Below are 17,313 nucleotides of genomic sequence, written 5' to 3' on the forward strand. Positions count from 1 at the left end.
ATCAATTATTGACAAAGTGGAGAAAATACATTAGACATAAAATACACATAAGAACTCTGATGATTTATCAAAAGAAATTTTTTGTTTTCGTTTTTGCACACAGAAAAGATTTTCGGCAAAAAATTTAAATTGTTTTCAGAAAAAGATTTTAAAAAACTTGTTACAGTGATGAAAAATTATTAGGAAAACTGCAACAAAAATATTCATACCAATTTCTCATTTTATTTTTGAACCATGCCCAACTTTTGCTGAAATTTATAGACAACATGAAACATACATTTCGAAATTGTGTGTTTGGTCTAAATTGAAAATTGTTTTCAAAAACCTCTAGAAGTCTCCTCACCAAAATCAAAAATCAACAACAAAACAAAATTGAAAGTTTACATTTCGTTTTGTTGCCATTCCTTAACAATTGATCATTAAAAATTCTTATAAAAGATAGGCTGCGCATGACGTCACTACGGATATTTTTTTTCTGGCGTCTTTTCATCTCCATGGTTGCGTTCGACAAACTCAACCGGTGATTCCTCGTTAGAAAATCGGTGAAAACTTTCTCATCATTTTACTCAGCACTCTTTAAAACAATCGAGATATTCTACGCGTGCTCAGAGCAATACAAAGTATTTTGATTATTAAATGAAACGCATTTCTTTAACGCTACGCAGCAATTATTAACACTAGTCATTATAATAACTGCACCAGTAAACAAAAAGTTACTTAGGTTAATGGCGGAAAAAGGGGGGAGAAAGCTGGGTCCTTGCCGGCAAACTCGCCTTATTTTTTTTTAAAACTCGATATGAAACTTGGAAACAAATGAGGGGACGGCAATTTCAAGATTTGTCCTATCTCAGAAAAACCGTAAATCCAGTCAGGGCCCGATAATGATATCGGGAGGCCCTAGGCCAAATACCTTTTTGGGACCCCCTGTATTCAAACTTTAATTTTAGCCATTGGCTAAAACAATTTTAGCCATAGGTAAAAACAATTTTAGCCACAGAAATAGTTTTAAATAGTCAGGCACTGAAATAATCAGGCACTGAATCCATCAGCACTGCCTAATGTTACGTTCAATGCAACTCTTTCACGTTTGTCTTACGTTGTTTATTTTACGCAGCATGTCTTTCGCATCTGCGCATCTTTTAGCTTTTATATCAGACTTTTTTAGGGGCTTGAAAGGAACAAAATCTAGAACTCAGTTTAATTGCTTCTTTTTTTTTTCGAACAATTTTTGAGTTACTTTGCAATCTCATAAAAAAAAAACCAGCCAGGACACAGGGTCTACTGTGAGGAAAGGTGGCCAAAACCAGGGTTACCCACTTGTGAGTGAGGTGGCACAGCTTCAGCCACTGAATTTTTTTTTTTTTTTGGGGGGGGGGGGGAGGTTGAGGGGCATTTTTTCTCTTTTCATACGGGGGATTTTGTGCTTGGGGGTGGGTGTCGCCCTTGCTCTTTGAGGAAATACGCATCTTTGCCAAAACTGAGCTTTTCTTTAGAAAAGGCCGTAAAATCAGACTATTTATTTTAATGAAACTATTGATGCATTTTATATTGATTAGACTCATATATTTTGCATCACATTATCATACAACTCATGGCAGAGGTGCCCCCCCCCCCAAGATCTAGGGTGCCATCCCCCTAAATATCGCGAAAACCATCCCTCCTAATAAGAGCTTCCCACCCACAAATGGAAAAAAATATATCCTTCTAAAAATTTCAATTGCGAGTTTGTGCCATGACCCTGCCCATGTGGGCACCCCTGCTCTTGGTAAAGCTTAACCATAGTATGAATTTACCCCACATCAGAAGACATCTAATATTAATTTCAAAAAAAAAAAAAGCGTTAAAATATTATTATTATTTTATTTATTTTTTTCATTTTTATGTAAATCCACTCTTGATTGTAGTTACTCTGCTACAAGCCTATACTAAAATTAAGATCTTTTGCCGACTAATAATAATATTAGAGGAAAGTTCAGCAGCTTACGCTTAGATACCATTCAATGAACACAAATAAATAGCTTTTTAACGTTTAACTTGGTTAGTTTTCTAAAACTAAAATTAAAATATTTACTATAATCTCAAGATAAGTCTCAAAAAAAAAAAAAAAACAAATTAGTACTTAATTAGAAAAGAGAATCCTCCCAATCTGGTACAGGCATTCGGGCACATTCTTCACCCCAACAATTAAATTTTAAACCTTTCACAATGACACTCAGAAATAAATAACTTTTACAGTGAATAAATATTTCACAAAACAGAAAATACAATTTACAAATTATTAAGAATGAAATATATGAAGTTTTATTACAATTGATCCTTAAACTACATATATATATATAATATGCATGTTAAAATGAAACCCATTCTGTATTTTTTAAGTCTTATTAGTCACTTTATCTGGCTCCTTGAATTTTTTCAGATCAGCAGCAAATAATACCTGTAGAGAAAAACTTAGTTATAAAAGAATTATGACAATGATAAAAACCTTGTTACAAAAGCATTTAAGTAATGATAAGTTGTAATGACATTAGAAATGTTATGTTTAACAATGACAGGGGTGCTCACCTTGGGGAGGTCATGGCGCAGACTGCAGAATTGAAATTTTTAGGGGTGGAAGGTGTTGGGGTATTTTTCTCCTTTTGGGGGGCTCTTTGCAACATTTAAGGGGAGTGTACCTTTCCCTTTGGAAGGGGAGGGGCACCCTGACAGTGATACAATTTTAGAACATTGAGTAAAGCTTTCACACAGTTTTTCTTTTCTCTTTGTAAAAAACAAGATATTCAAATGCCTATTTTTTTCTCTACAATTTGTTTGCAAGGCCCTTTGTCTTATCAATGCCTAAAGAGGGACCATAGGGATTATCTCTATGCCAAAGGGAAAAAAAAGTCAAGAAACCATCTGAATTTCACTTGATGTGATAAGGTTGATATACCCCTGTCCTGTGGCAGTACAGTCACTTAAAATTTTTTTGAAGTGACAGGAACCCTGAAGAAATGTCAAAAACCGATTCTTGCGTTGCTTTATTCAATAAAGCATTATTTCATTTAATAATATATTTTATTTCATGATAACAATAATGTTTTAAAATTTTCATCAACCGTCGTATATGACATACATGTCTTACCAGTCCAATATTGGCTCAATCATTGTTTCAAAAACATAAATAACAATGTGACACATATTAAATTGGCTTTTTTTAAATTAAGAATAATATATTTGTTACACTATGGGGATTTTTTTACATTTCTTGGTTAACAGTCACATGTGTTCAGTTCACGTTATATTTCTTTAACATATCTGATAGAAATTAGTTGTTGAAGGTTTGGAGTCTGGAAATTATAGACAAATTTTTTTAACGTGAATAGAGCAACCAATCAGAGTTTCAGGTTTAATTTTTAATGACTATACAGAACATATCTTCCACAATCTCGTTGTCCGTAAAAGAAGACAATGATACATTGATCTGCATTAGCTCCGGAGACATCCAAGGAAGCGTCAAAGCGTCCATTGCCGTTTCAAGCCCAGTAGCATTTCAAAGGAGGAGGCGGAAGAAAAGAAATAGATCCTGTAAGGATCGAAGAATAATTCTGAAAAGAACAATTCAGACATCACAGTAGTTAATTCATGGTAGTTGGAGGACAGGGAACGATAGGCTTGTACGCAGAAGCAACAGTAGAATAGTCCGAAGAAAAAAAAATCACTCACCATCATCATCGTAGGAGGAAGAGGAAAATGAATAGAAAAAAATAGTTTCCTACTAATCAGTGGTAATGGCAGCAGCAACATTGAAAGGGATGAATTCTTGAGTTGAGTCCAACGGAGTAGCAGTGACAAGATGATGATGTTATTACTCTTCATGCTTCATCTCTCAAGCGTTATCGTCTTCATCATCATCATGGGTTTCTAGCAGTAGTAATAGAAAGCAATGGTGAAGGAGGAGTATTGCTATTACTACTAGTGAGATAGTGGCAATGACCAGCATTTCAGACTCTTGTTGCTGTTGTAAAAACACAAGTCACAAGCCCAATAGGACTTCTTGCTGTTGTCGATACTTTTTGTTTGTCATTTTGTAAGCTAAAGACTGACTTCTTTAGCTTACAAAATTACTTAGAAAGATGTAGGAAAAACAACCAACAGAAAAGCAAAACATGCACAAAAGAAAACATGAAATCGAAACGTAAAGATAGAAAAAAGTAATTAAGAGAGACATAACAAAAACAAATACAACACAAAAAAACCATAGGAGCTCAAAGAAGAGGACGAAAGAAAACTACAAAAGATTATATAAATGGATGCCACACTGCAGAAAAATTCAAAATGGCTTTTAGATCGTTAACTAGAATAGAACAATTCTTCAGAATGTGGAAAGACTCCCAAAAATCAAGATCTGACAAATTTGTGCATTTCTGGATAATTTTATAAGAGTTAAAATCAAAGGAACTAAAGTTGAGTCACAGCAGTGTTAAGCAATACTAGACTTCATAGCTAGATAATTGAGACACACGCCTGCACAGATAGATTTGGTGCTGTACATTGGCGATACATTTGCTGTAGATATGCGCATTGGCTGAAAATTGTTAATAGTGTCTATATTAAACACTGATTATCTTCAAAATTTGAAGATAAATTAATGAAAAATGTTCATTATTGCTTTCAAGAAGACATGATTGAAAGCAAAAAGCAATTTCTTACTAAAAATTTTACCTACCCATTGCATGTTAATTTTCATTCTTACAGATAGTTTTGAGCTATGTGTGCAGATACTTTATATTTTTATCTTACTATGCTAGACTTATTCAATTATTGTTTTCTCGCATATTTTTATGCTCTTTTAAACGAAATTTCAAAGAACGGCTGGCTGGCTGTCTGATACAGTCAAGGCAGCAAATGCAACCAATTTTATAAATTCCACTACCATTAAGAGGATTAATAGAATCCTTAAGACACGATAATGAAAGTTTATTAAGTGGAGAGTACACAACCTGGAATTGGAAATGTTTAAGTATCTTAGTGACTTGAAAACTAACAGAAGGAAAGAATGGAAAAACAACCACATTCTTAGTGATGAAAATTCTGTTACAAGCATTAATTTGGGATATTTTAGAAAGTTTTTATAAATGGAATGTGGAATCAATCAAAGTGAGTGGATAGTCTATCAATTGCCACAGCTGTAAGATAGTTAAGTTGTGAATTAAGAAGTTCCTCTGAAGAACAAGTCTTAATAGCACGATCAACAAGAGCATTAAAAGCAGAATATTTTTGATTGGGTGGATGAGACCATAGTCTATGAGGAGGTAAAGAAACAGCAAAAGGTTTGTGATAAACCGTAGTTTCAAAATCAAATTAAGCTCAAGAAATGAGAACATCGAGAAAGGGAAAGCAGTTATTTTGTTCTAATTCATATGAGAATTGAATATGAGGATCAATGGAATGTAAAAGAACTAACATCTAAATTATAACACTAAGATTATTATCTCTACAGAGTATAAAATGAAGTCTCCAAAAATCGTCTGTGTGCTTAAACTCGCAAAACTCGAGAACTACCTCGCCGATTTTGCTGAAATTTTCAGTTTGTTCCTTAAGTCCTGAAAAGGTTTGCAGACCGGTTCGAAAAAAACTTGGTGATTCATTCTTGTTTTATTCCAATTTAGGCCCAATTTTCACATAAATTTCTGAATATGGGGGTGAAAAATTACTTGCATATATTAATATTGTATATTGTTGGAAAGAGCAGAATTTTCCGCGTTCTACGTAATTTATTTCAATGATCTAACTTAATTACAGTGAGAGTTATTTACGTTTTTAGCTCGAATTCGTTTAGGCTTAGCTGAAATTTAGGCACTACTTTCTTCATTAAATTTATTAATAAAAAGTGAAGGAATTGTCCCACAGTTTTCTTTTTGACACCATTGGAAAAAGCTGCTTTTTTTACTCCAGATCTAACACGACCTATGGTCGTAAGTTTAACCCTCTATCTCCATTAGAAAACAAGTTACAAGCGAATTAAATGAAGTTCAAAAATCTGTTTTCAAGTTTTTAACCATTTTATTTTACGTTTAAACGGTAACGCTTTTTGAATCCAGCGTTTATTTCCATCTTTCTCATTTTCAATTCTTAAACTTATTTTATTTTGTGTTTCCACGGTTACACTTTTTAAATCCATCTTTCTCATTTTATTTTAATTTCTTTAAAGTATTTTAATATCTGTTGTCATTGTTTGGAAGGGAAATTTTTCATGATGTTTTTTTTTCTTTTATTTAAGCCTGATTGTTGAATATATGAGCATATCACTTGACACAATTTTTATTCTCAAGGTAGACCGGGCAAAGTCGGGCAATGCAGCTAGTAGTTCATAAGAACGAAATCGTCATCAACCTAGCGAACATAAAATTAAAACTGTAATTTGTGGAACAGCTTAACCTTAAAGTAATGCATGTAACTATCACTAAGAATGGGGCTATGAGGGTTTCTCATAGAAGGACCCTCTACCATAGAATAAAATCTACCATTAAACACAAAAGAACATTGTTTTAAACAAATCTGAATAAGAAAAATTAAACTCATCAATATCCTTAGAGGTAAAATGAAGTTCGGAAAAAAAAAGGTAAAACTGTATCTCACCAAAAAAAAAAAAATTCTACAAACGAATGTTCTATATTTCCGTTTGTTGGTCTTATCCCTTGTAGCAGCGGTATCCATCCAAGCTTGGACTTTTTTCAACATCTAATACCACAGTCACTAAAGCAAAGATTTTGATTTGAGTCTTTTTCTCAAGAATCGCTTGAAATGGTCTTTCATCAACCTGTTGGTTCACAATACTTTCATTAATCGTATTTTGCAACTATGCTCCAACATGTAAAAATGAAGGAAATGGTTGACAAATGAAATATCAGTCTAATGGTGTCCAAATCAAAGACGCACTCCACAGAAATAGGTTGCTCAGGAAAAATGTTGATAGCCTCCTTGACGAAGCGAAGATGGTGAGAGTGATAAAATAAACAACACAAAACCAGTTGATGCAAACAAAAAGCAATCTTGTCTTTTATATACTTGCAAAGTAGAAAAGTGCACAAGGTCAAACCTTAATTGGGGAAACGATAAAAACGATTCAAAATTGTGGGAAGCAGGATATGAAACAAGATTGTGGGAAGCTATAAAGAGAACCGAAGTAATTTGGTGACATGGAGAGTGACCTCGTATGTAATTTTTACATATTTCTCTCGAAATCAATAGGGATGTTTCTTTTTTTTTTTTCAATGAACAATCAGCGTTCTCCTGTTCTCCGTATATTCAACAATACTTTAAAGCTTAAAAGCAACTTTAAAATACCATTGTCAATTGTTTTACATTTTTCCTATTGCCTTTCAAATATAATGCATCTATTTTACCTCTTTAAGTCAATGCTTGACACAATATGCTGTTTGATAGTAAAGTTCAAAACTGAGATGCAAAAGTTTGGGGTCATTGGCAACTATTTTTTTTCCTAGCGGCCAAAATTTCTGCTAAGGCTAATTTTAGAATAATTCAAGTAGCTAAAGCAAAGTTTTCTGCATCTTATATAAAGCTAGTAAAAATGAGGACTGGGCATAAAATTACAACCATCAAATTAGCTTTTTTATAGGAGTCAAAGAGAAGAACTGGTAATTAAATTATGGTTGTTAAACTAAAACTTAGTTCCAAAATATGACTAATGACCACTCATTTTGAATCCTGAGCTATCCATAAGTTAAGTCATTCTTGATTCATGGAATGAATGCTGTTATGTTTTTTGTTGGTTTCCAATCATTCTAAATGCTCTTCTAGCTATTGCAGTGATTACAGGAACAGAGCGAAAAACTCCCAGGACAATGCAAACATACGTTAAAATTTATTTAAATTTTGTTTGATGGATTGAATTGAGTTACATCATATTCCTGATTTAATGATTGTCAAGGGCTGGAAAAAGTTATCGTTTAGTCAAGGATATCGTTAAATCGAGGAGCATAAACATTCAATGCATCAAATACAAACCAATGAAATGCATCATTAAATTGACGAAAACACTAAATCAAATATCATTAAATCAAAGTTATACTGTATTTTAATGGGAAAGTCATTTGGCTTATCTCCAACTTATTTATGTGGAAATATTTATTATACTTCATTTATTACTAGTGGTACCCATACGACTTTGCTTGTAGTATAAAAAAGAAAAGGTCATTCGGTTCGCCTGTATATTTACAAATAACGGATGATGAATTTCTCCTCAATTTGTTGTGTTCATTTGCTCACCCATGTTACGGTTCCATATTATGATAGTTTGGTAATTTACTCGTCCACGATATGATAAATTGCTCAATAAAATGTTCTTAAAATTGGAATAGAAAAAGAACAAAATAGAATTTTCGAAAAATGGCTTTGAGATGCTCACCCCTATGCTATGAACTAATTCTGTGCCCCATTTCCTGAAAATCAGTCGAACGGTCTAGGCGCTATCCATGTAACAGACATAGAGATCCAGATATCCAGAGACAGACTTTCAGCTTTATTATTAGTAAAGATTTCCCTTTTGAAATCGCATTTTTTTCTATGCTTTTCTTTTTCCATAGCTCAGAACAACCTTAATTTTTTCAATTAAACAGTTGATCTAGGGAACAGTGGAAAACAACTTCTTTTATTTTTCACATTTAGTAAAGATGGCTGTACACCATCATACATATATGCACAAGCATTCACAATTTCCTTCCAATGATATAAGCACGCTTGCACTGTGGTACAATTTTGTGGATCTCCTGAATATTGCGTTCAACAAACACCTTTTAACTCTATATGAATTTCATAAAACCTTTTCAATGTTAGATGTCTCTTGATCAAAATACCAAATACAAAATCAAAGCTGCTCAGGAATACTAATCTGGTCCTCCAGAATGCTGCAGAACAATGAAGCTCGTATGTAACATTCTATTTTAAATAAGTTTCCCACAGCATTGCTATTGTGCGTTGAGATTTTATCAATGAAGTTATCGCACCGATGACTAATTTAATTAGTGCCCTTTTGAGTTGCAGAGTGTAATTGGAGTTCTTTGCAGAAAATAATACCTGTTGTTGAAATTATTTCCTCCATGGTGATAAAATACAATGATATCCTTGGCGAGCTATTTACATATGAAACATGAAATTGCAAAATAAGTTCTCTCGAAGCATAGATAATTTAGTAAAACATGCAAAACCATTATTTGTAAATTTGTAATATGACAAATGAAGAGTCATTTATGTAATCGAGGATTCAGTAATTGAACTTAAGGTTTGCAGATAAAGTTTACAATTATGAAATGCCTAATCGAGAGCATGACGGCAAACAGCCGACTTGGTCGACCATGAAACTAAAATACGGCGCCTTAAAAGAGAGAGAGAGTGAGCTACCGAAGCAACATATATAGCCAGCCATAGACATTTGCATGGATTTCAAGACATGCATTTGAGATGCGCATTTCTCGATGTTAGAACGGCGGCCAATCAAATGAAAAAGGAGCTTCGTCATTTCATGAAGTAAGGCACGCACGTGTCTAAGATCGGGAAATACGTTACAGACATTGAAATTAGCATTTGTGACTTTGCAAGATAAAAGAAAATAGGGATTTAATTAAAGCCAAATATATCGAAATAAACGTGAATTATTGATCATATTATTTGGAATTCAAAACAGGGCCCGCCTCTTGCAAAGCACAATGTATCTAAATATTACAAACAAAAAAATTTTTTTTCTACAAATGCAATTAAACTTTTAAAATATGTGAAGTCATTGGCATGACATCAGAAATAGGTTGAAGCTTCAAAAGTCCTTTTTGCTCCAGAAAGTCATGTCCGATAGGTATTTGAGAAAATGAAAGATACAATTCAAAAATACATATGAACAAGTACAAATGTACCAAATTTCATTTTCAAAGACAAAGTAATTACATTTGTTCATGAAAAGTTTTGTTTGTAGTAAAATTTGCCAAGAAACACTCAAGTGCTGTTGAACTTTGAAATTTTTAAACCAAAAAGGTTTTGAAAAAAGAATTTAATTTTACTTTATTTAAAGGTTTCGTGAAAAGATCCGCAAAATTTTGTTTCGTATTAACGTAATTTAAATCAAACAAATTTTCATCAATTAAATTTCTCAAGAAATGTGATTTTATATCAATATGCTTAGTTCTACAGTTCTCTATTAAATAATTTGAAAAGTTAATTGCAGCTTGATTGTTGCAGAGTAATTTGAAATTAGGTTTCAAGTTGATTAACTTTAAATTTACAATTTCATATAAAATGCGAACAATCCTGATAAGCACTTTTGCTGCCTCTCTTAACGACACATACTCCGTTTCCATAGTGGATAAACTGACGCATTTTTGCTTGAATGTTTTCCAAATTATGGGAGATTTGTCGATAAAAAGAATCATACCACCGATTGAAATTCTGTCATCGCGATTTGCAGCGAAGTCAGCGTCGCTGAAACATTCAATTTTCAAATCGGAAACATCCGATAAACAGAGTTTTAACGAGCTTGAATAGCTTAAATACCCGAGTAATTTAAGTAGAACATTCCAATGTATAAGTCCTGGATTCGATTGAAATTGAGACAAGATATTTATGGCGTAACTTAAATCCGGCCGTTTTCTACTCGCAACAAAAGCAATACAGTCCAAAATGTTATGATAGGGAAATTTAAAAACCATTTCAATCTCTTCTTTTGAATCCGGACATTGGGTTTTTGAAAGCAATGTACCAACTCCTATAGGCAATGAAACAATTGGGAAATTGAAATTCTTATAAGTATCATACATTGTTGATGTATGTCTGTTGGTGAATGAACAAATTACCGTTGCTTTTTTCAAATTCAACTCCTAGAAGTTACTAGTTTTTCCTAGCATTTTTATATCAAATTTAGATTGGAGTTTTGAAGTGACAGTATTTAAGTATTGTTCATTTTTACAAAACACAACAATGTTATCAACATAAAGAATTAACACAATAACGCTCGATAAAATTTACAGTCATATTCAATGTTATAAGGATCCTTGAATCCTTGTGGCTGTGATACATTAATGGTTTCTCTTGAAGATGCATGTGAATATGTGCATTTTATCTCGAACTGATAATGCAACCATTTCATTTTACATACTAAAATTGGAAATAACAATCCAATTAATGAGAAAATGCAAGATTCTAGTCATAATTTAGATTCCGCCATGTCTGGATCTACAATGCCAGAAAAATGATTTTTACGGCTAAAATTAAAATTTTTCTTCACATACTCAATATTACGGGAATTTCAGAATTTTTCCACATCTTTGTGTGAACGTTGTCAAGATTATTTATCTAAAGCAGAGTGACAGACACAACATGCTAGTTTGGTGTCAATAACAGGAGTGAATTTTTATTAGAAGGGATAAGAAATATGTACAGATTGAATGGTGGCGCGATCTGGTGGAGCGAAACAAAAACTAAGTTTAACATTGTTTCAACACTTTCCCTTGTTAAATAGTTTTCGTTTACTTTTAAAACAGTCCCATTTGTTCACATAATGTTAATAGTCTCAATTTCATCAAAGGCTTTGTCAGGATATCTGACACTTGCTTTTCAGACGACACCTGTTGAACATTTAGCTTTCCTTCAAGGACCTTTTCCCGTACAAAGAAATGTCTTATTTCAATGTGTTTTGTCCGTCGATGGTACTCTGGGTTGTGTGAAAGCTTTACAGCTGCACTATTGTCCACTTGAAGTGTTGGCACTTCCCTTAGGTTGACAATACCTTGGAAGAGTCTGCGGAGCCAAATCACTTCTTTGGCTGCTTCTGATGCTGCTATTATTTCAGCTTCAGTGGTTGAGGTAGCAACAACCGCTTGTCTTTGACTACGCCAAGAGATAGCTCCTCCAGCATAAATCATTACATATCCGGAAGTTGATTTGCCTGTTATAGTGCATCCTCCATAGTCTGAGTCACTATAACACAGAAGCACGCCCTTCTTAACAGTTTCACGATATGTAATTCCATAGTTTACTGTAGCAACTAAGTAGCGAAACACTCTTTTTACTCTTACTATATCTTCTGCAGATGGGTTTTCAAGGGATCTTGACAGAAATCCTACACTGTAGGCTAAATCTGGCCTGGTTCCTACCATGAGGTACATTAGAGCACCAACAGCCTGTCTGTATGGAAAATCAATCATTGTACTAGATTCTTGTAATCCAGAGTCTTTCAACATTGGTGTAGCGACAGGTTTGCAATTTTCAAATCCAAAACGCTGAAGGATTCTTCTTGTGTATCCCTTCTGACTAACCGTAATTGAATGGTCATTATTGCGATTGATCTCCAGGCCTAAAAAGCAGGACACTTCTCCCTCTGAGATCTTGAATTTTTCTTTTAATTTTCGTAAGAATGTTTCAGCATCTTCTTGGTTAGTTGCTGCAACTAGGCCATCATCTACATATAAAACTATGAGCAATTTGCCCTTCTTGGTTTCCCTGATGTACAAGCATGGGTCAGCTTCGCTTACTTTGAAGTTCAGATCTGTAAGAAACTGTCCGAAACATTTATTCCAGCAACGTGGTGATTGTTTCAGGCCGTACAAGCTACGCTTAAGTTTGCAGACTTTCTCTGTGCCGTCTTCAAAACCTTCTGGTTGCTGCATAAAAATTGTTTCTTCTAGGTTTCCATACAAAAATGCTGTTGAAACATCAAATTGTGTCAAATGCATTTTCTCTTCAGCTGCCATGCTTAGTACTGCACGTATTCTTGCCAACTTTGCTACAGGGCTAAATGTTTCGTTGTAATCAACTCCTTGACGTTGAGTGAAACCTTTCACAACGAGTCTAGCTTTATATTTGTTGATGCTTCCATCTGGATTTGTCTTCAACCTATATACTCATTTACAGGGTATTACTTTTGCTTCCTTTGGTAAATTAGTCAGCTCCCATGTGCTGTTTTCTTCAAGCGAGTGCATTTCATCATGCATTGCCTTCCTCCAGTTCCCACTATCTTTGGAATTAATTGCTTCTGCATAGGTATTTGGATTTTCACATTCATATCCATATGATTCAGCTTCCATCATGTGGTCTTCAAAGCGCTTAGGTTTTTGCAGCTGTGAGCGGTCTCTTAATTGCATCTCAGGGATAGACTCAACGGCATCTTCTTCACTGTCAGTTTCATGATTTCCAACATCTTGCTTAGAAAATTCCTTAATTTCAACTTGTTTCTCAGGATTCTTTCCCTGGTTGAGCTCTTTTCCGTCTTGCAATAGCTCTGAGTTTTCATTACAGTTACTCGCTTTCTCTTGAAAGATCACATCTCTCGATAGAATCACACGATGATCTCTTTTGATATATATTCTGTAGCGTTCATCTCCATCGTAACCGACTAGATAGCCTTTGATGGCTTTCCTATCCATTTTCTTCCGTTTTTGTTTAGGAATATGAGCGTAACATGTGGATCCTATAACTCTTAGGTGTCTCAGCCGTGGTTTTCTTTTCAGCCAAAGCTCATGAGGACTTGCATCTTCTATTGAGGACTTGCCTGTCCTATTAAGTATGTAAATAGCAGAACTTACTAATTCAGCCCATATTGCGGGAGGAAAGTCTGCTTCTGAATTTGCATACCTGAAAGTTCTGGCCATTTCAACGATCGTGCGAAATTCACGCTCACTGTGACCATTTTGTTCAGGAGTGAATGGTGCTGTTAGCCGTTGGGTGATGCCTCTGGAACGCAAAATTTTTCGGACATCCTCGTTGTCGAACTCGCCACCGTTATCACTCAGAAATTCTTTTATAGAGTGTCCTAGTACTTTAGCGTGTGCAAGCATTTGTTCCAGTACCTGTTTGACTTCAGATTTCTCTTTCACAACATAGCCATATCGAAACTTTGTAAAACTATCTTTGAAGAGCACAAGATACCTTTTCTTCTGAAACGACTCTTCAAAAGGTCCACAAACATCAGCCGTAATAAGCTCACCTGGCTCAGAGACCTTTTTTCTAGTGCCAAAGGATAATCTGTGTGCTTTGCCATAAACACAAGGCTCGCAAAGTTCTTTGTCTAGGTTTACACTAATGCCTAATTCTTTTTCGAGAATGCTTCTAACATGACGCTTGTCTTGGTGACTCCATCTCTCGTGATATAGCTGTAATAAGGAGCTGTCCACTTCAGCAGTATGCACTTCTACCGCCTTTTCAGGTAAGATGGGCTCAATATCTGCTTTGAATAAAGTACCACTGATGCGCCGAGATCCATAAAGCACTGCTTCTTTGTGGAGTTTTAACCAGCACTCTGTGGGGGTAGACAAAAATGTACTTTCCTTATTTCTGTCTTGTGCAGCGAGTACAGAAAATAAATTCCGACTAATTTGTGGAACGTACCACACATCTTTTAGAAAAACTTCTTGACATTTTCCATTTACTGTAGTTTTTATCTTGATAGTACCTTTCCCTAGTGCTTCTAATGTTTCATTTCCAGCAGCTCTAATGCCACAAGGATTATTAAATTTCATAAAATCAATAAAGTACCTGGAACAGTTTGTGACATGTCTAGTTGCTCCATTGTCAATCCAGTATGCTGTTGAACTAGTCTCTGCTGCACAGGCTTCCTCACAAACGGACATCAGTGCTATGTTTGCCGATACTGGATCTTTGGATTGGTTCTTTGCAGGTTTTCCGTCAGAAATCCATTTTTTGCAGTCCTTTACCCAGTGGCCCCTGCGCTTACAGTAATTGCAGAAATCTCCTTTTCTTGTTTTAAACTTACTAGGCTTTGCTGCTACTAATGCTTCCTGAACTACTTTGCTATCTTCAGCTTTTGTAAAATTTCTTTCAAACATGCATAACTATACTGTTAATTCTTCAAAAGATTTGTTGTCATCTTTTGCTAATAGCATCCAACTAGATTGAAAAGTTTCAAACTGACTTGGCAAAATATGCAAGATTTTACAGACTAGCATTAAATCAGGCAACTTACTCTCGTTTCTAGCTTCAAGGCCGTTATTTAGTTCATTCCAGAGACTTCTTAATTTTGCTATATGTGTAGAAACATCATCACCTTGGATCCAACTGAAAGCAAAAAACTCTGTGCATATCTTAAACAACTGGTCTTTTGAACTGGCTTCAAACTGTTGTTTTAAGGACTCCCAAGCTTCATAAGCTGTTTCTTTATCCATAATCTTCTGATATACAACATCGGTTACCGTGCTTGCGATCATAGATTTAGCGTAACTGTTCGCTTTTCGGTATAAATCGCAGCGTTCTTTATACTGCTTCCTCTCTGACTACTGTGCCGTGGCAGTAATGGCTTCTGGTTTTTCCAATTTTCCATCTATAACTTCAGTTGCACCTTCATGATAATCTAGCAGATCACGTATTTTCCGTTTCCACATCGGCCAATCTGCTTCACCGGAAAGAGGCTTTATCTGGCGGCTGAAATCCATTCTTCCAAGATGGCGGCGTACTAACGCTGTCTTCCCGCCGAACTACGAAATGGCGAAAAACTTCCCGCGACGATCGTTGCCTCGTAAGTAGAAAAGAAATATTGCTTCTCTTATATCATGAGCAACTTTAAAGATTTCTTACACGCAGTTGTAAGCTCGTGCGACGACCCATAACCTGTCAAGATTATTTATCTAAAGCAGAGTGACAGACACAACATGCTAGTTTGGTGTCAATAACAGGAGTGAATTTTTATTAGAAGGGATAAGAAATATGTACAGATTGAATGGTGGCGCGATCTGGTGGAGCGAAACAAAAACTAAGCATTTACCTAGCATTTGAACCCTCTATTGAACAATAAATTTTTGTACGCGATTTATCTGGACGAAGAATGGCTTTTCTAACCCAGAAAATTTTAGCGGGACTCAGAATCTGGCTCGAGCTTGCAGAAATTGATTTTCCTAATTCCGGAACAGGTGTAGGAATGGTATCAAGACTCTGCGCCTCATTATGAATTTCATTAAATTTAACATCCGTAAAAATACTTTTAGAAACATTAGTATTTTTAATTTCACCAGATTGGCTATATTTTGAACTCTTGTTAAAATTTCTAGTGTCGGAATTTAAACCTGCTTTTTTTTCGGAAAAGTCTTACTTTTCCTTTTCATTACCGAAGTTTTAGATTTGTTAGCACCGTTTTTCAAAGTTGAAATTTTAGTCACACGTTCATTACTTTTATCATTTTTGGAATTCTGTACGAAATTAGCAAAAGCAATTAAAATGAGGATACGTAGGATTAACAATATAAAAACCCTCTTTCAATTTAGCTGTAAGAACGATTTGACTATTACATTTAGATTTCACAATAAATTTACCACCTCTACAATAAAAAGAATTACCAGCACGGTCAATTAGTGAAGCTGAAATTCAATTTCTGCACAATTTGGGAGAATACAGAACATTATTTAAAGTCACTCCTTCGGTGTTACCTTTGTTTTTCAGGATCATGACCACTGTTCCTTTTCCCTCGATTTTGCAGGTGGATCCTTGAAGAGCGGTAGCTATTCTATATTGTTTCACGGGCTGGAAATCTCGAAACAGTCTCTTGTTGTTGCAAAAGTGATTTGTGGATGCCGAATCCACAGCCCAGCACAATTTTAGATCATCTTCCGCTACTGATGCAGAACATATGAAGTTATTTTCTTTTGACTTCTTCTTTTTAAAACACTTTGATTCTGTGTGTCCATTTTTATGGCAGTACTTGCACTGTTTGACTTTCGTACTATTTAAAGTCCTACGGGAGACGACTAATGCAGAACTTGAATATTCACTGCGGTCTCTTTGAACTTGTTGCAACCGGGATTCTTTGGCTAAAAGTTCTTTGAGAATTTTGTCGAATGTGAAATCAGCATCTTCCTACCGATATATAGACTGAACTATTCCTTCGAATTCAGCAGGTAAGTATCGGATAAATTGAAAAGCTTCATAGCAACTCGAAACTGGTTTACCGGCATCTAGAAGTTGTTTCATTATTTTTCTCAATCTTGAAGCGTAAATATTGATTTCTTCACCTTCGTCAATTCGGCATGAAAAAAACTCGTCTGTGAGGCCGATTACTCTTGCTCTTGAATCAGGTCTAAAGTGGATTTCTAATTTCCTCCAAGCTTCTTTCAGTATTTCTACAACACTGATTAGAGGTTTGTACTCCGAACTTACATTTAAATAAATCATGCTGTACGTCTTATCACTTCTCTTATGGAAATCTTGAAGTAAGGCAGAATCTTTTGCTGGCTCTACTTCGCTTCCGAAAATTAGTCTTTAACAGTTCTTTGACATCAGGACTGCCTTCATATCTTCGGTCCACGTGGCGTAGTTGTCCCGATT

At 35.0% G+C, this 17,313-nt stretch overlaps 1 protein-coding gene across 1 annotated transcript in view; it reads right to left on the bottom strand.

Annotated features, from left to right (window-relative positions):
* Positions 1-2,275: 2,275 nt before the first annotated feature.
* The window catches only part of LOC129220497 (N-glycosylase/DNA lyase-like), a 33,205-nt gene continuing 18,167 nt past the window's right edge, over positions 2,276-17,313 (bottom strand). Inside the window, 1 exon segment of the mRNA XM_054854920.1 lies at positions 2,276-2,437. Coding sequence (XP_054710895.1) covers positions 2,375-2,437 — 63 coding nt within the window. The 3' untranslated portion in view covers positions 2,276-2,374.

The sequence above is a fragment of the Uloborus diversus genome, chromosome 4 (genome assembly GCF_026930045.1).
Source record: "Uloborus diversus isolate 005 chromosome 4, Udiv.v.3.1, whole genome shotgun sequence".
Classification (NCBI taxonomy): Eukaryota; Metazoa; Arthropoda; class Arachnida; order Araneae; family Uloboridae; genus Uloborus; species Uloborus diversus.